The sequence below is a fragment of the Lissotriton helveticus genome, chromosome 5_1 (assembly GCF_964261635.1).
Source record: "Lissotriton helveticus chromosome 5_1, aLisHel1.1, whole genome shotgun sequence".
NCBI classification, from domain to species: Eukaryota; Metazoa; Chordata; class Amphibia; order Caudata; family Salamandridae; genus Lissotriton; species Lissotriton helveticus.
Window position 1 is genome coordinate 1,701,840,984 of NC_136065.1, and position 19,910 is coordinate 1,701,860,893.

A 19,910-nucleotide genomic window follows, 5' to 3' on the forward strand; every position below is an offset into this window, starting at 1 on the left:
AATGGTTAAGGAAGTTCCACTTGAGAAGGCAATCGTATAATATTTACAACAAACCTTTAGCCTACGTGACAACTGACGATAATGCCTCAACTAAATACTGCGAATGTAGGTTTTCCTTCCTCTCCTACTATACAGCCTTGCTCATACTTGTTGCCATCCCCTACTGCTATCTCTTACTCATATTTAATCATTTCACAACACAACAGTGGCCAGTACAGATTAAATGTAATCATTTGTGCCTCAATTTTGCAACAGCCTCTCTACTTTCAACTGCGAGACGAGTCAATAGACAAATATTATCTAGTTTTAACTGTCTTCCATACGTATATTATATATGAATATAGCTGTCAACTATTCAGTCACTCTGCATTCATTCAATCATTGCTTCGAATACAACACAGCTCCTATCGGTATCTAATCTTAATAACGTTGCAGTCCTCTCCTTTCTCTACACTAATCATACTCCTACTTTCCCTCCACCACACTTTTGGGGGTCCTTACTGCACGTTGTGGTGCTTGGTAAATACCTTGGTGAGGATCTTCATTCGCAAGTGTCATTTCACAATTTTGATCGCAACGATTGATTATTTATATTTTACCTTGTATTATCACTGGTTGTTATGTTTCGGTCTGACCATACTACAATTAATCTCTTGGCTTTGCATTTAAACCATATTTTCTGACATTGGTAACAATTTTTTGTCCTGTACAAGATATTTGATGTATCTTATCAACAAATAACCATATGGATTACTGTCTTCTTGCACTGCTGCCCCTTGGTCAACTTATTGTATTACGTGACTGTTATCCATTCAGTATCATACAATGATTGTAAATCTGATAATATTGATTCCCAATTAATAAAGTCCCATGGTCGAAACACCTGTTGACTGCTCTCGAAGCATATATTATATGGATTGACTAAGACACCATTAATAAATGAAACACACAACTTTATATACGCCCATGAACATGTATTTATCAACAGAGAACATTCTTGTGTGCTCCCGTTGTCATACACATAACTGTAAATGACTTATTTTTCAATCTTTGCGGGTTCTCCCGTTGTCATACACATAACTGTAAATTACGTATTTTTCAATCATTTTTTAGGTCTCGCAGCGTTAACCGCGCCAAAGCGCGGTCTCGCCAGAGACCTATTGTCAGCGAGTCTTCTTTCCAGGAGAGGAGACAGGAGCTGGCCGCGCGCATCTTAAAGAGTCGGAATTGTCTGGGCCATGCTCACGTGAACGTGCTGTGGCCAGCTCCTATCTCCTCTCCTGGAAAGCTCTAACACACACAGCCCACGCATGCACACACACACACACACAAGCGCACCCCCCTGCCCCCTACAACTAAGCCCCACCTACCGGCAGTCCGGACTTCTGCAGCCTCCACGGGGCTCTCCCTCGGACATGGGAGCCCCGCGTCACAACTCCTCTGGCCAGGAACTCCGTGTGCGCGTGCGCGGGCTTCTGAAGACGGAAGTCCCGCCTCACACCAGGTTTCAGTTTCGCTCATCTTCAAGCGTCTCTGTAGTTCAAAACCGGGCCCCGTCCAACAGCCGCCTCTACAATCACAAGCCGCCCTAGAGTAACGAGGATCACAACCCCTACCCCTCCAGACGAAAATGAGGAGGAAGAAGAGGACGAGAACGACGAAGACGAGGAAGATGTGGGTGTAGAGGAAGTGTTAAACTGGAGCCAGCCGCTCTCAGGCGTAAGATTTAAACTATTGAGCGAAGAGCCGGATTACCAGGAGAAATACTACAAGCAAATCCTAGACCACTTCAGCTTCCTGGAGCATGGCAGCAAGACTTTCTTCCAAGATACCTCATCACAGGTACGTGCCCTCTCTTTACATCAATGAGTGCTCCATTGGCTGGTCAGAGTTAACACGCTCTTTCTCTGAGTGCAGCCTTCCAGCACGTGTAAACTAACTGTTCCCAGGGCATGATTAAATATGTGCCAGAGTTGGCTAAATTATGCTGTTAGAAAAGGCAGATTGTGCGTCACATTTGGTGACAGTATTGGGACTGAGGGACCACTTTTGGCGCGTTGCGTTTGCGGAAAAGGCTGCTTTATTGAAAGAAAGCAAAGGCCAGACACACTGCAACCCAGCCTTAAGAGTCAACGGCGCCGCATGCAGTAAATAATAATACGCGTCTTACACGTCTGTGCATTAATAGGCTTAGAGACAGTAATGCGAGCTGCGGCCGGGGTGCTGTGCTTGCGCTAATCTAGAAGCCGGGGTGTGAGAGCAGCCCCAGTGCGTGCGGCCACCTAGGAATGCCCGGTGCATGAGGGCACTGAGGAGACGCTGGTGCGCGTGGGCACCAAGGCTTCAGAAGTACTTGGGGGCACCAAGGCAACATAGTATATGTTTTGAGGCAATGCTAGGACACAAGGGCAAGTTCACGGGGGCACCGGGGCAGACTCAGAGTATGAGGGCTCCGAGGCAGCGCAGGCACACAGGCACCGAGGATGCATCGGAGTATGTGGCCAGAGCTAGTTAGTGCTCGAGGGCACCGAGGCCAGTCTCAGTACATAAGGCACAGAGCATAATGGTGCCGAGATAACCCCACTGCATGAGGGCACAGAGGCAACGCCAGTGCGCGAAGTCTCTGAGACAGCGCAGTGCCAGGGCCGTAGCGCAGTGCCAGGGCCGTAGCGCATTTTTACCCGTGTTTCTTCCACCTCTTTCTTTTTTCTGGCAAACACAGTGCGTGCAGTGCGGACTGCTCTGTCCTCCTGCTGCATCCAGGTCCTATCTCGTACAGCCCTAGTGAGTGCACTTCGGTTTCTGCTCACAGGGAGGCACATTGACTGCAGTCCTTCCCTGACAACCAACGTGTCTCTGTGCAAACCGTGCTGCATGAGGCAATGCTTCCGACACTGGCCCCCTGTGCCCAGGCAAGGACCAGCTCTGGTGCTGTGGCGCCTCCGGGAGGTGGTAATACACATCAGTGGTAGTGCACTGGGACACTCGGCTTCCTCGAGCAGCCAGCGCCTCCCACTCCACAACGTGCTGCCTGACGCAGTCCTGCTCACACGAGCCCAGCCAGCTGTTGTGCTGTGGTACCGCCGGGATGTGGGCATGAACACCAGGGGCAGTGCACTAGTCCAACCAAGGGATAGCTGCACATTTGCCCGTACAGCACTGGCGCCAGGAGAGGTCCTCCTCTCCAGAGGGGGCAGCGGGTTCCGTTCGGGGCATGTTATGTTATGTTATAAAAAAATAAAAAAAATGTTATGTTATAAAATTTATAGAGCGCTCAGCTGCCGCAGCAAAGTGGCGTCCCGGCGCTATAATGGACAAAATAACACAACCAGAGGAGGGAATTTAGCCGGAACCAAGATTAGAGTAATGGAAACAGAAAAGTTTTGATAGCTCTTCGGAAAGACAAAATGTCAGATATAGCACGGATGTCAACAGGTCGTGTGTTCCGAGAGGTCATTTAATGATTTCCCATTACAGCTGCAGAGACAACTCTCGCAGCGTGCGTGCCACACATTCAGCGCAGCCCAAGTTTAGACCACGCGGGCAGGGGTTTCCCTTTATAACCGGCCCCTTCACGCCGGCGATGACACTGTTCGCCCACAATTTTCTGTCACATCACGTCGCTTCCAAGGCTTCCAGTCTGTCCTGCAACACTTGCTTGTTTTTTTAGAGGAAACACTGAAGGATTAAAGCAAGAGTAATTACTGGGCTTTCAGCTATGAAGGTGCATCATAACTGAAAGAATTGGCTCAGCAACCACGCTGAGGAAGGAGCGACCTTAGCAGCAAAGAGCTCTCCAACACCCCTGGCAGCACACTGCAGCCATAGCAACAGAGCAGGGCTGTCCCAGACAGGGCCCGCTGTACAAAAGCATCGATAGTTCGAATTTCGCATACAAATGGACTACTTTATGTACTGCAAAATTGCGGAGGGAGGGAGTCAAAGTTCCTGAGGTGTGTGTGCAATTAATCAGCTCCTGTGTATTACTCTTTACCTTCTGTCTTTGAACACCTCACAAGAGAGCTGCCAGTAAGTCACATGCAATGCTATCCCTGCTACACCCTCACGCTCACATACCCCCAACACTCACACACCCTCACCCTCCCTCACACTCCCTCACCTTCACACCCCCTTACCCTCACACCCCCTTACCCTCACACCCCCTCACCCTCACACCCCTTCACCCTCACACCCCCTCACCATCAAACACCCTCACCTTCACACCCCCTCACTCCCTCTCGAACTCACACACCCTCACTCACCCTTACGCCCTCACCCTTACACCCTCACACGCCCACCCCCTCCCTCACCCACCCCCTTACCTTCACACACCCCCTCACCCTCACCCCCCCTCATCCCTCACACCCCCTCACTCTCCCTCACACCCCCTCACCTTCACACACCTTCTCTCACCCTCACACATATCTCTCACCCTCACACACGTCTCTCACCCTCACACACCCTCACACACCCTCACTCACACACCCTCACTCACTCACCCTCACTCACTCACCCTCACTCACTCACCCTCACTCACTCACCCTAACTCACTCACTCACCCTCACTCACCCTCACCAGCACAGCATCACAAAACATAGCATAGCATAACAAAACACAGCATAGCATAACAAAACACAGCATAGCATAACAAAACACAGCATAGCATGACAAAAAAAAACACAGGATAGCAAAACATAGCATATCCTAATTATTCCCAACTCTCCTTATTTTTAAGCAACATCTGACAGTTTGCAAATCATCTTTATACACTAATTCAGAGTTTTCTAAAAAATGTATGCAACGCATTGTTATACACAATGCCAATAACTCAAACTTTAATGCTGCGAGACCTATTGCATTGTAAATGCTTGTGTTACATCTGTCGGTAGCAGGATTTTTCAGTTGTCGGACGCCAAATTGACACTATACAGACAAATGACATTTTGTATATATAAGCGTCTTACTGAGCTCAGTAACTATAACCACTTTCTTGAGATGTGCCGCTCTGATCCCATTGCTACCGCAATAAAAGATCTCTTCCAAAAATCTTTTATATTTTAAATTGGGGTATTGTTTTTTTATTTATTGCTATACACGATGCTCTGCTGCCCTCTAGTCGCCGTGTTTGAGAGCCACAGCCAACACAATAGTATGCCTAATACTTATATTTCAAACATCACCTTTGATTTAAATGCACACCAATATGTTTTTCATACCTCCTGACCCCTACATCAGATTTAGTTTATTTTTGTTGCCATTCTGGTCATTGACATTGTGTTCTTCGCAACTCTATTGGTTTGGGAATCTGAACTAGCTTTATTCCTAATGGTATTGTTAAGCGTTGGTTTCATGGTCCACGTGCAGATTTCTCCGAGGAAGGCCGAGCTTCGTGTGTCAAGCTGCTAGGGGTATGCTAGGGATTACCCGCACAACATTAATAGGAATTAGGGGGCAGATTTACAAGCCCCTTGTGCCACTTTTGCGTCACTTTTAACATGGGGAACGTGACGCAAAAGTGGCCCAAGGGGCTTGTAAATCTGCCCCTCGGTTTATGACTTTGTGAAGCTTAGACACAGTTCACTTAAAGACAGAGGTTTGTGTGCCCTGTACTGTAACAAAGGTAATATGACAAGATACTCACGATGAAGAACTATTGCTACTCGTAAAGTAGCCTTGCATTTGTTGTGTATAGTGTTTATTCAAGATCTGAAGATGCTCATCGACACATTTGAACAGTGCACCCCAGTGAGCTCTTCACAAAAAGGCTGAAGATTAGAACCTATAACCAGGCACGTCTTGTTCGTAGTCGTGAGGCAAATTGCTCTTCCTATCTCGATCTTTGATATTTTTGCTTTGTTTTTCAGTATCTCTGTCTCCATCCTCTGGACACGGTCTTTCATACAGGTAAGCAGCCAGACACTGGTACTGTTACTGATAGTAAGAGAATTTCAGTGTGCCCAACAAGAGTATGTAACCTTTCCAAATGGCTTATATTCAGCACTGACAATGCAAATGTTAGTATACACAGCAGTTACGACGGTTTGGTTTTAGCATTCTCTATCGATGATCCCTGCCTAGAGTAACGGTTTCCAGCAGGCACAAGCTTGCTTTGCCACGCAAACACAGGTTGACCTTTAGACAGACACCTATGTTGGGTTGCTTAATTTCCCGTTGGCAGGACATGACATGACAACTCGAGCATCCAGTCAGGGTGCCAAAAAAGTTTTATCTGATTGAGATGGAGAGTACGGATTGAAAATAACATATCCTTTGTTGCTTTTCTGAAACAAATTACGGGTTCGCCTAAACAGGGAACTTTTAAAATTTCGAACTACCACCCTGCTAACACCCGCCTCTTTGGCTTTAATGCCTCCTTTGATGCCCTTCCCACTGCTCATTGGACTTCTTTTTCCACTTTTCTCTATTTACTGCACTTTATATTAAACAGGTCTCCTTTTGTCTCACGAAATACTACTCTTCTTACCCCCTGTGCCTCCAATATAACTGACACTCAGTATGCCATTCCTGCATAATATTTCATTCTCCACTCACCAGGCTAGTGCAGCACATGCTCAGACCCGTATTTCCTCTTTGACGTCCAATCCAAGAATGTGCTAATTATCTCAAGCAGTGAATACTTGCAAATGACATCAATTAGCTACCTCCTTAGACCTGTTCCTCACACTGTAAGCCCACTAACAGCCGCCTCTCTTTCTACACACCCACCCGTCAGCTCCGATCCGCCAGCCTCGCCCTCGCCTCCGTCCCACGAATTCGGAAGTCCACCGTCGGAGGAAGATCCTTCTCCTACCTGGCAGCCAAGACATGGAACTCCCGCCCCACTCACCTACGGCGGACCCTGGATCACCTCTCCTTCAGGAAACAACTCAAGACCTGGCTGTTCGAGCAATAGCGACCCCCCCCCCCCTCCCCACTCAGCGCCTTGAGACCCCTACGGGTGAGTAGCGCGCTATACAAATTCTTGTGATTGATTGATTGATTGATATCCTGCAGCGGCAATGGCAACAGTCTAAATGCCAAGCTAATGTTGATTTTGGTCAATCCTGATCTGTATTCCCTTTTACGTATTTGAGTATGCCAATGGTCGTTCTACTGCCAGGTTTTGCAGATCTTGAATGTTAGAGCCTGATGACAATTCATCCCACTCCCCAGGATGTAGTTCTGCTCGGAAATGAGTAAGCATGGATGTTCGTACAAGTTAACCTCAAGCTTATATGACTTCAGAATAGCAAGCTGCTGTGAACCTAAGCCAAAGTGAGGGAAGCCGAATTGTGAACTCCAGGTTAAAAGCAACCCTGGAAGATAGGTAATCAGAAGTAAGAGACAAACAAAGCAAACGAAGCCGAATCATAATCCTCAAACAGGTCAAAGTTCAGGCAATATGTCAACGTACCAAACAAGGAGCATAATAACAAAGATGAGTAATGGGTACTATGGTGAACAAACTAGAGGACAGCGAAGGAGTCAGTACAAAACAGAAAGTTGGCAGGCACCTTCTACAAGGGAAATGAACTGTTTATAGAGCATTACTGCCACTCTTGACCTGGAGGACCCACCACTTGACATTCCTATGCTAGTTGCCTGGTGCCATAGGCACAATAGATTTGTCCCCCACAGTCTCATAGGAATTATTGTGCAGATTATTTTGCATCATTTTATCAGAGCAAGCGCCTGTAGGTACATACCACTCTTATTCCTGACATTTACCTGGACAGTAAGATTGATTATTTGCTAGTCCTCCTGCCAATACTTTGGACTCTTATGCAGTGTGATGCTTATTTGGGGGAGGGGAGAGGGTGAGAGTGCTGTGTAATTTTATTGCTCTGCTTTATCTACAAAGTGGCGGTACTAGTGTTGCTAGTGCCTAAATATCTTTGTTGTTTTATTCTGCGCTAAAGCACCTACACTTTTTAATTGCAATGATAACGAATTCAACTGTATCCCCGTTTCAAGATTGGATGGGTGTCCTTCTCCCTTTTTCGTGCTGCTTACCACCCCCTTTGCACCTATTTTTCTGTTCATATTTTTACTTCTTTTAAGCATTTAACAAGGTATTTTTAATGTGTGTTTATTCGTTATGGCTTATTGCTGTAAATAATAAATACATTGTTGTGACGAATACGTCTGGATTCTTTTTTGTTCCTTAAAAATACTCCCATTAGCATGGTGGTTCCTGTTAAAGGTTTGTGAAGTTTGGTGCAGAGACCTGAACCAAATCGTTTTCTTATGTATTTTCAGAAAGAAAACCATGAAGCAGGATATTCTTTTTGAAAGTACATAAGAAAATTCTCTCGTCCCCATGGGAATTCTCTCCCATGACCAGGGCAGCATTTAGCAGTTTTCACTGCCCCTTACAGCCAGAGTTTTCATGGCAGTGATGGGCAGTAAAAACTAAACTCTAATTTTGCCCATCTAAATCAGGTAGGCAGAATTATGGCCCTTACTCCAAAGGGCCATCTGAGGGGTTTAATCATGTCTGAATCGAAGTAGTCTCCACTGTGGTGAAACCCATGGTCCTGTTTCCAACAAGGAGAGAGGTAGGGAGAGTAGAGCAACACTCTTAGTCCCCGGTTATAATCAATAAACAAGAAAAGAGTGTTGGGTGGTTCACACAGACCACAGTTAGGAGCAACTAAGAAAGGGGGGGGGGGAGTTTGACGTCCAAGTTCAGGACGTTTCAGGAAGGCCCTCACTCACCACCTAGTGATGACATGCTTGTGGTGAGGATTTTAAAAATAGTCAGTAGTGTACGTCCCTAGGTAAGGGTGGGCCTTAGCGTGTCCATACCGCCAGGGTTTAATACACCAATAAGTCCTGAAGAATGCCTGGTAACATTACACCGTTTCATGGCTGAAACATGTCGACTGATTTATAAGGAAACTACCACTCAATTAATTGTGGACTATTTTCCAAACACATAATTTTAATAACTTGTCCTTAGTGATCAATAAATAAAGTTGTTTTTGGTACACTACTGACTATTTTTAAAATCCTCACCACTCATTAGTTTAATTTACTTTACACAACACGCCCGAATCTCACTATCCTGCTCCGCTGCAAATCTGGCGTCGCAGCACACCAAAGAGACACTCTGTCTCTTTGGTGGGGCCCGATGATGAAGCATGTCATCACTAGGTGGTGAGTGAGGGCCTTCCTGAAATGTCCTGAACTTGGCCGTCAAACCCCCCCCCCTTTCTTAGTTGCTCCTAACTGTGGTCTGTGTGAACCACCCAACACTCTTTTCTTGTTTATTGATTAAACCCATGGTCCGCCAGCTTCTAAATCAGCTGGGCTGACCACATTCATGGCGGTAAGGATACCATAATTAACAAACCCCCTATTCTTCCATCTTCTACTTGCTGCCCAGTTCTGTTTTTTCAATTTCTTCAATTCTTCATACCGAATGTGTATACTTTGCCTATCTCTCCTCTTGATCTCAATAGAATGTATTGACTGTAGGAAAGTGCCCCTTTTTAAGTTTCGCCTGAGAAATCTTTTGTTTTTATTATAAACTTAAAAGGGATTTACATCCCGCCTCTTCTCTTTCCTGGCTTCTCATTGGTTCCTGTGCGTGCCACTTACCTTTCCTCCATTTCTATTGGCTGCAACATATCTTCTTGCATTTACTAATGCTTGTTCCATGATTGCTTCTCTTATCAGTTTCCCACCCCCACAATGCCGTCTTATCGGCGCTTTATCTTGGTTTTCCTTGTGCCTCTAGGATATGACATCATGAGGGCTTTCTAAACCATTTTATAACAATACATCCTTCGATGTCGGACATAGTTACGAACTAAAGAACAATATGCCTTTAAAGCTCAGCGCACGCTGTTCACGTGACCTACCTCTGACCCCGCTCGCTTTTTTACTGATGCTGCGCGTTAGTAATTTCACTTTTTGGGCGGCGGCAGTGGATTGAGCAGGTTCAAAGCAGCGAGCCGCTACGAGCAAAGTAAGTACTGCGCACTCAATTAGAAATTGCTAGGAACTTTTATCTGTTGGCTAAACGTAAATTAGATTAACGGAAAACTTCGTTTTTTATACAGTGGCCGTAGCGTGAAGAGAGCCTCCCCCGCTTAGCCTACGGATGACAGCATCATAGCCTCGTGCTGTGAGTAGGACAAATCAACAGTTGTTCTTCGTAAAATGTTTTCCTTTTGAAAATTAAGTTCCGTTTTCGATCTCTTGGCTCAAGTTTAGCGTGAGAGGATCACGGACCAATTCCTAATATTTCCTTGTGAAACTGGGTCATCATGCACCATGGTATTTTCAACAGACGTTTACTGTGATACCCATCATAGCTAAGTGTATTGAGTACATACTTTTGGCGATTCATTGTGATGGGTATAATTTATATTCTTAAATAAATAAGCGAACCGCAAGACAGCAAACACTGAGACTGGGAGGTAATTACCTCGAGTCTATCCTTTTCGCTTACTCTAAAATAGGGTTGTAAGCAGCAATGTCACTAAGAAGAGAATATAATTGCTGGAACTAAATGGGATATATGTATAATCAGATGTGTTGTACATGAATAAGAATGATTTGTGAAATGCATTAACGTTGTTCTTTATAATTACAGAGTTTTGGCCCCTGGAAATACTAGGGTGGCAGAAACCGAATAATTCCGGTATTTTTTTATAAAATAATTTTTTTACAAAATATTTTTTGACATATTATATATCCACTGGTTGGACACGCCTTAGCGAGCGCGGACCACCAGGGATATTCACTTTAATGGTCCTGAAGAAAGCTGCATTAATTATCATAGACAGCTGAAACATGTCGACCTATTCTTGAAGGGATATAAGTGGTCAATAATATTACCACGGACAATATCCAATACACTGTTTTTAATAATATTGGCTGACCACCAAATAAAATAGTTTTTGGTACAACTGATATTTTTTAAATCTCACTATCACTTGCACATAACACATACTTCACAATAACCTGCTCCGCTGCAAATCAGGCGTTGAAGCACACTGGAGGGACACTCGGTTCCTCCAGTGGGAACCCCATGATGAAGCATGTCACCACTAGGGTGAGTGAGGGTTCTTCTTAATCAAACACGAGTTATTGTTTTTTCTTCCTCTGTTGTATGTGTTTTCAATCTTTTCCCTGTTTTTGGTTCCAACATCGCCTTGTCACTAGTGGTGGGAGGCTTTTTCCTCTGGTGCCTCTGGCTTCAATTTTTTGTCCACAGCACAGATAAGTCACTCCTTAGTTGTTTTTTGTACTTCAGTCATAGGCCTAACAGTAATCTTTGGGATAGCCCTTACTCTTCCAGTCTCACCTGGGATATACTGATTTGAGAGAACCCGCCTGTCAGGCACAACAGTGTGACTAGCACAGGTGTTTCTCAGGGCAATGGTTGGGATTCCATTTACCAGTAGGTGGTGGAAGTCTCTACTCCCCTCTGGAATCTTCAACTCACCTTTTGGGCCCACTTTCCAGACTAAGTGGACTTCCTCATCTGAGGAATCACCCTCAATGGCTACACTGGCAATTCCAGCAGGAGCAGGTAAAAAGTGGAGTTGGTAGCTGGAGCGCCATTTTAAAGGGGGGGGGGGCTCTAAAGACAGGCTCCACAATGGGACTTGCAAGCACGTCAGGGAGCTCCCATACAGGGGCTAGCATTGCAAGGACCTTAGGGACAGGCGAGCACAGCCAGTTTGTTTTTCGGATATGAATTTACCTTAAAAATTAATAGACAAGAGGTGTTTGGCAAAACAGGAACAAGATGCTTTAATTAAATGCAGCGGCTTGGAAAGTATCGACCGAGTAACGTCTGAAGAAAGTCTCTCAGTGCACTGTACTAGGGTCTGACAAGTAAACCAAACCAAATAATCATGGAATCACTAATCCGTACATCAATTTACCACAGGACGAGCATATACCCTTAGCACTGATCAGCAGTGGTAAAGTGCCCAGAGTCATAAAACCAACATAAACAGGTCAGACAAAATACAGGAAAAAGGCAAAAAGTTCAGGGATGACCCTGCAAAAAGGGCCAAGTCCAACAGTTTGTCTCACGTTCCTGATGTTGAGGTTTCTATTAGAAATCGCAGACCACCAGTGTATCTTCATCATTATATTAGGTCAGGAATTTCTTTTAGTGTTTTTGTTTTCTTCTTCTCCTCTCTTTTATTGTCCTTGTTGTTTTTTTCTTTTTTTCTCTCTGTTTTCTTTCTTTATATTAAAGGGATAGGATGTATTGTGATGTGACTTAATGTTATTTAAGAACTTTTCCTACCTGAGTTGGAGCTCCCATGCTCTCTATGTTCTTTTTCCATTTTCTTTCCTTCGTTCTTAGATTGTTAGGGTGACAGCACTCCACGATCGACAGTTGCAGCTGGGTCGTCGAGGTGGTCGGATGCCAGGTTGTGCTCTCAGTAAAGATCTTCATTTTACTTAGAGTCTGTTGGTAATTTCTTCAAGCAAGCATCTCAGCAGAGCCCAAGTGAGGTCAGCCACTGACAGTCACGGCCGGCATGACTCGCAGGTGGGGGTGGCGGGGTTTAATTTAATTAAAAGTTTACCTACTTTTACAGCCCATGTCCGCTTCTTCGGTCCAGCGTCCTCTAAGCTGCAAAAGGAGGCCAATCACAACGCTGCAATGACCAATTGGCTACTTACCTTTAGGGTAACTACACCCTTTGTATGTCCCCTCCCTTTGGGGAGGGGCATCCTCTAAACCGGTTGGCTAAAATCCTTCCATCCAATATAGGGAATTTTCTCAGGAGGGGGTCACCTCAGTCCGGTACACCTTAGGGATGGTCTTGGCAGAGAGGGGACACAGCTCTCCTGCTTACTAGTTTTCCCTCTGACTTTGCTGCCAAAAGTGTGGCTTAGTCACATCGGTAGACATCTCTACTAGCTGGGGAGGCCATGGCTAGCACTACAAAGGGCAGGAGGCCATTGAGGCTCACCGCTCTGAATGCTGTTCCTGCTTGGGGGTAGATGAGAAGCAATGCCACCCCTAGCAGGCTTTGTTCCAGACCCATGAGAGCACAAGGGCTCCCACCTCAGGGGGTCAGAGACATATTTCTAAGTGTGGCAGCTGGTGCAGACCAGTCAGTTGTACACTAGGGAGTTGGTCGTTTTTCATGGGCCATCTCTAAGATGCCCTCTGAGTGCATTTTCTAATAAATCCAGCTCTAGCATCAATGAGAGCTTATTATGCTGGGAAGTTAATTAAGTTTGATACCAAACTTCTTAGCATTCAGTAAAGCCATCTTGGAGCTGTGGAGTTTGTGACGATAAACTCCTAGCCCATGTACTTAATATGGCTTCACTGCACTTACGATGTCTAAGAATGGACTTGGTTGCATTAGGATTTTGCCCCTACAATGTCTATGCCCTCACCCTGCCTCAGGGCTGTAAGGCCTGCTAGAGGGGTGACTTACCTATGCCACAGGCAGTGTTTGTAGGCAGGGATGTGTGCCATGTCGACTCTTAGTTCTGTCTTTGGCAAAACACAGTCTGCAATGGCAGTGTATATGTGTTGGGTGAGGGGGGTCTTTAAGGGTGGCACAATACATGCTACAGCCCTTAGAGACCCTCTTTGGTCACAAGGCCACTAGCAGCAGTGGTACCTTTTACAGATGACTTATATTTGGCCCAGAGGTGTGCGAAATGTGGGAACAAAGGTACAGTTTTTGGAACCTGGTTATCAGGAACCCAGTGCACATTTAGTCAAAGTGCATCAGAAGTCAGGCAAAAAGTGGGGGGTAGTCATGCAAAAAGGGGAAATTTCCTACATAGGAATGCAGAGGATCCTTGATTCCTCTCAATCTCATCATGAGATCTGATTGGCTGCCAACACTTCAAACTAGGAAGTGTTGGCAGCCACCTGTGACTCGGCTTGAACCGAGTCACAGCAAAAACATTTGAAACAAAAGAAAAAGGGGCAGGGTGGGAACACCCTGACCCACTAAGCCTCCTAATGGGGTCCCACAGGGACCCTGCTGGGCCAAAAAAGCATTTTAACAAAAATTTATTTGGTGGTTGTCCCGCTAAATCCGCGACTCCTGACGAAAATATTTTCAAAAATGAAGCGGGGACTCTGACGCCTATTTTCTAATTAGCCCCCAGGTGGCCTAGTTCCCAGGGGCATTTTAATAAAGGAGGGGGGCCCTGGAGCTTATTGATGCCCCGGGGACCACCACCTCCCTGGGGTTTGTTTAAAAAAAATGCAGGGGAGGTCTGTACAGCCTCTCCTGCTGTCCCGGGGACCACCACCTCCCCGGGATTATTCTTTTATAAATGGGGTGGCCTCTTTGACCCCCTCACCAGCCCCAGGGACCGCTACCTGCCAAGGGCTTTATCTTTAACCCCTCGGCCGGGGCGGTAATTCCGCCGCGGCGCTAGGGGGCAAGGGGGGACGTGCGGTGCCGCCATGCTCGTGACGGAACCACTCCGTCACGAGCCGCGGTGGCCCTGTGCTTGTGATGGAATGGTTCCGTCACGGCCCCGCCCGCTCAATGGAACGCTCAGCGCAGGCGCGGAATAAGTACCGCGCAGGTGCGGCGGCCGGGCCGTGACGGAACCATTCCATCACCAGCACAGCCCCACCGTGGCTCGTGACGGAATGGTTCCGTCACAAGCATGCAAGGGGTTAAACAATGTGAGGGGGCCATGTGAACACCCCCACAGCCCTGAGGGCCACCACCTTCCCGGGGCTTTAATTTTAATTAATGTGGGGGCAGGCTCAGACCACCCCCTGCAGCCCCTGCGACCACCACCGCCCAAGGGCTTTTGCCAAATTGAATACGGGGGCCACACTGGCCCTCTCCCGGAGTCCACCACCTCCCTGGGGCATAACTGAAGCAAGGAAGGGGCCAGCGCGGCCCGCCCTCCTAGAGCCATAGATGGCCCTGAGGACTGCCACCACCCAGGGCCAGCTCATTCTATGTCCCAGGGTGCTCACCCCTGGGACATAGCAGTTTTCTATGGCTTGGCGGGAGCTTTACTACTCCCGCCAAGCCATAGCAAACTGAGCTCCGCTTTCAGTAAAGATGAACATTGCAAATGCTCTTGCTTGCTGGAGTAGAGCAAAATTGCCTTTATACTGAGGGAGCTGCATGCTTAGCAGCTCCCTATCTGTAAAAGCAATCCCAGCTCGCACAGGAGGAGGAGAGCTGGCAGGAAACATGGGGGTTTTCAGGCTCCCCCCACAGTCCCCATCAGTGGTGAGGGGATGCCTTGGGTGGGAGCAGGGCACCCACAATAGAGTCCTGGCTCGGGGATGGGGTCTCCAGGGCTGAAATCGGCCCAGTAGAGGGGGACACTTGGCCCCCTCCCTTTAATTTCTTTTTTTTTATAAAAGGGCGAGTCCTGAGGGATGGGGTCCCATGGGCCAGGATAGGTCCAGGGAGGGGGGCCATGCCTCCATAAAAACAAATTAAGGGAAAAAACGAGGTGTGCACCACCCCTTGCACCACCACTCTGCAAACGGACCTCCTAATTGAGGGATGAAGTTCCCTTGGCTGTAAAGGATCCTTGGGGCCATATGTGAGGTCATAAGCAGTGCATTGCGGGGGCGTAAGTTGTAGTTAGCTCAGGTAACTATAACTTCAAAATTTCACTGGTTTAGTGCAAGTGAAGTCTGGGCCTAACTATAACTTCCTGTAACCTTTCGTTTTTTCAGCGAACTACTCAGGTTTTTTAAATTCTATTTCCTACCTCTATCGTCCCTGTAACCTTTGTTTTTTTCATGGAAATTTCTTATGTTTTTCACATTCTATTTTTGTATATATATTTTAAAAAACCACAAGTCACTGCCGCCACTCCATGCGTCCCAGGTGCTGTCGCAGCTGTGGTAAGCCGCTATACACGCATCCACGATGGCAACATAGTCTGAATCAGCAAAGAATGGGCGCACTCAAAGAATTTTTAAAGTCAAATGCTTTTTAATGTGCAAGCCTCCTGCACTGATAAATGCGTTTCGGCATTCAGCCTTTATCGATGTCAGTTTCAACTTTTTCACAGGCACAAAACAAAAAAGTGCCATAACCTGGTTCTGGAGAAAACAGCTTTATTTCTATTGGGACAGGTAACAACGATGGTGAGGCACCAGCATTTGCCTAAGAACCGTACTTACCTGCAACATCATGTTGAGTCTGACAGTGTGACCAAACATCACCATGACTGTACGGGTATTCCACTAAGGGTCCTGATGAATTATGTAAATTGCAGTACGACAGCAGTCAGGCACGCGATTTCACTATCAGTAACCACACCTGGGACACTGCACATGTGATGCACCTCTGAGGAAGGCAATTCAATGAAACGCGTCAGGTGCCTCACCATCGTTGTTGCCTATGCCAATAGAAATCAAGCTCTTTTCTCCAGAACCAGGTTATGGCTCTTTTTTGTGTTGAATGATGAAGTACGGCAAATGCTGTCTCCCCATGACAAGACCGCCCTGCAAAGTTGGAGGCCCCCGACGACAGCGAGTTGTTTTGGATGTTTAATAAGGGGGGCATGACCTGCTTACCCCACTGTGAACCTGAGGAATTACCGGCGATTATTGCAGTGAGAGGCGAGAAAGGGAGCCGAGGGAGGCTGATGCCTTTGCTTGGCAGGTTCTGGACTCAGTGCCTTATGGACATTGTGGGGCTACAACGAAGAGCTTGTGTGCACCAGCATTTGCCTAAGAACCGTACTTACCTGCAACATCACGTTGGGGCTGACAGTGTGACCAAACATCACCATGACTGTACGTGTATTCCACTAAGGCTCCTGATGAGTTATAGGAATTGCAGTACGGCAGCAGACAGGCACATGATTTCACTATCAGTAACCACACCGGGGACACTGCACATGTGGTGCACCTCTGAGGAAGGCAGTTTTCTGAAACGCATCAGGTGCCTCACCATTGTTGTTGCCTGTGCCAATAGAAATAAAGCTCTTTCCTTCAGAACCAGGTTATGGCGCTTTTTAGTGTTGAATATATATATATATATAAATATATATATATATATATATATATATCTCACTCCAAGTTACCCACAGGCAAGGATGCACTAAACAGCAAGATCACGGGTAAGAGCGAACACCACAGTCTGATATGTTTCCAGCTCTCATGTCATAGATTTTAGCCTGACGCGTTTCTGAACTTCTTGTTCTCATCAGAGGCTCGACAAATGAGTTCGTGCTGACACACCCACACTTAAATACCTTGTTTAGCGTCCTTTATGTGCGCAATGCTTTCTGGATTTTGTAGTGTGTGTCATCATTGATCCACAGATGGAGGCACGTTAATTACCAAGCTGCCTTCATTCAAAGCCCTTGGATGGGCCTCAGACTGCGTGCCACTCATAAATCCCATATTGTCAGCTGTTTCACTCCTTGAGCTCGGCAGAATTTCCGGGTACCGTGACCCCCAGTGATCCCGGGGTCGTGCAACCTTCGCGGCTGGGCTGCCGCGTTAACATCTCGCTCCAAGTTACCCACAGGCAAGGATGCACTAAACAGCAAGATCACGGGTAAGAGCGAACACCACAGTCTGATATGTTTCCAGCTCTCATGTCATAGATTTTAGCCTGACGCGTTTCTGAACTTCTTGTTCTCATCAGAGGCTCGACAAATGAGTTTGTGCTGACACACCCACACTTAAATACCTTGTTTAGCGTCCTTTATGTGCGCAATGCTTTCTGGATTTTGTAGTGTGTGTCATCATTGATCCACAGATGGAGGCACGTTAATTACCAAGCTGCCTTCATTCAAAGCCCTTGGATGGGCCTCAGACTGCGTGCCACTCATAAATCCCATATTGTCAGCTGTTTCACTCCTTGGGCTCGGCAGAATTTCCGGGCACCGTGACCCCCAGTGATCCCGGGGTCGTGCAACCTTCGCGGCTGGGCTGCCGCGTTAACATCTCGCTCCAAGTTACCCACAGGCAAGGATGCACTAAACAGCAAGATCACGGGTAAGAGCGAACACCACAGTCTGATATGTTTCCAGCTCTCATGTCATAGATTTTAGCCTGACGCGTTTCTGAACTTCTTGTTCTCATCAGAGGCTCGACAAATGAGTTTGTGCTGACACACCCACACTTAAATACCTTGTTTAGCGTCCTTTATGTGCGCAATGCTTTCTGGATTTTGTAGTGTGTGTCATCATTGATCCACAGATGGAGGCACGTTAATTACCAAGCTGCCTTCATTCAAAGCCCTTGGATGGGCCTCAGACTGCGTGCCACTCATAAATCCCATATTGTCAGCTGTTTCACTCCTTGGGCTCGGCAGAATTTCCGGGCACCGTGACCCCCAGTGATCCCGGGGTCGTGCAACCTTCGCGGCTGGGCTGCCGCGTTAACATCTCGCTCCAAGTTACCCACAGGCAAGGATGCACTAAACAGCAAGATCACGGGTAAGAGCGAACACCACAGTCTGATATGTTTCCAGCTCTCATGTCATAGATTTTAGCCTGACGCGTTTCTGAACTTCTTGTTCTCATCAGAGGCTCGACAAATGAGTTCGTGCTGACACACCCACACTTAAATACCTTGTTTAGCGTCCTTTATGTGCGCAATGCTTTCTGGATTTTGTAGTGTGTGTCATCATTGATCCACAGATGGAGGCACGTTAATTACCAAGCTGCCTTCATTCAAAGCCCTTGGATGGGCCTCAGACTGCGTGCCACTCATAAATCCCATATTGTCAGCTGTTTCACTCCTTGGGCTCGGCAGAATTTCCGGGCACCGTGACCCCCAGTGATCCCGGGGTCGTGCAACCTTCGCGGCTGGGCTGCCGCGTTAACATCTCGCTCCAAGTTACCCACAGGCAAGGATGCACTAAACAGCAAGATCACGGGTAAGAGCGAACACCACAGTCTGATATGTTTTCAGCTCTCATGTCATAGATTTTAGCCTGACGCGTTTCTGAACTTCTTGTTCTCATCAGAGGCTCGACAAATGAGTTCGTGCTGACACACCCACACTTAAATACCTTGTTTAGCGTCCTTTATGTGCGCAATGCTTTCTGGATTTTGTAGTGTGTGTCATCATTGATCCACAGATGGAGGCACGTTAATTACCAAGCTGCCTTCATTCAAAGCCCTTGGATGGGCCTCAGACTGCGTGCCACTCATAAATCCCATATTGGCAGCTGTTTCACTCCTTAGGCTCGGCAGAATTTCCATGCCCCGTGACCCCCAGTGATCCCGGGGTCGTGCAACCTTCGCGGCTGGGCTGCCGCGTTAACATCTCGCTCCAAGTTACCCACAGGCAAGGATGCACTAAACAGCAAGATCACGGGTAAGAGCGAACACCACAGTCTGATATGTTTCCAGCTCTCATGTCATAGATTTTAGCCTGACGCGTTTCTGAACTTCTTGTTCTCATCAGAGGCTCGACAAATGAGTTCGTGCTGACACACCCACACTTAAATACCTTGTTTAGCGTCCTTTATGTGCGCAATGCTTTCTGGATTTTGTAGTGTGTGTCATCATTGATCCACAGATGGAGGCACGTTAATTACCAAGCTGCCTTCATTCAAAGCCCTTGGATGGGTCTCAGACTGCGTGCCACTCATAAATCCCATATTGTCAGCTGTTTCACTCCTTGGGCTCGGCAGAATTTCCGGGCACCGTGACCCCCAGTGATCCCGGGGTCGTGCAACCTTCGCGGCTGGGCTGCCGCGTTAACATCTCGCTCCAAGTTACCCACAGGCAAGGATGCACTAAACAGCAAGATCACGGGTAAGAGCAAACACCACAGTCTGATATGTTTCCAGCTCTCATGTCATAGATTTTAGCCTGACGCGTTTCTGAACTTCTTGTTCTCATCAGAGGCTCGACAAATGAGTTCGTGCTGACACACCCACACTTAAATACCTTGTTTAGCGTCCTTTATGTGCGCAATGCTTTCTGGATTTTGTAGT

At 46.9% G+C, this 19,910-nt stretch overlaps 1 protein-coding gene across 6 annotated transcripts in view; it reads left to right on the plus strand.

The window, feature by feature from the left end:
• Positions 1-19,910, plus strand: part of RNF212B (ring finger protein 212B) — a 1,495,999-nt gene that overhangs the window by 1,256,816 nt on the left and 219,273 nt on the right. For all 6 annotated transcript variants that reach the window (XM_078641360.1, XM_078641359.1, XM_078641361.1 and 3 more), the window contains one exon: positions 5,865-5,904. In XM_078641360.1, the coding sequence (XP_078497486.1) occupies positions 5,865-5,904 (40 nt within the window). The remainder of the gene's footprint in view (positions 1-5,864; positions 5,905-19,910) is intronic.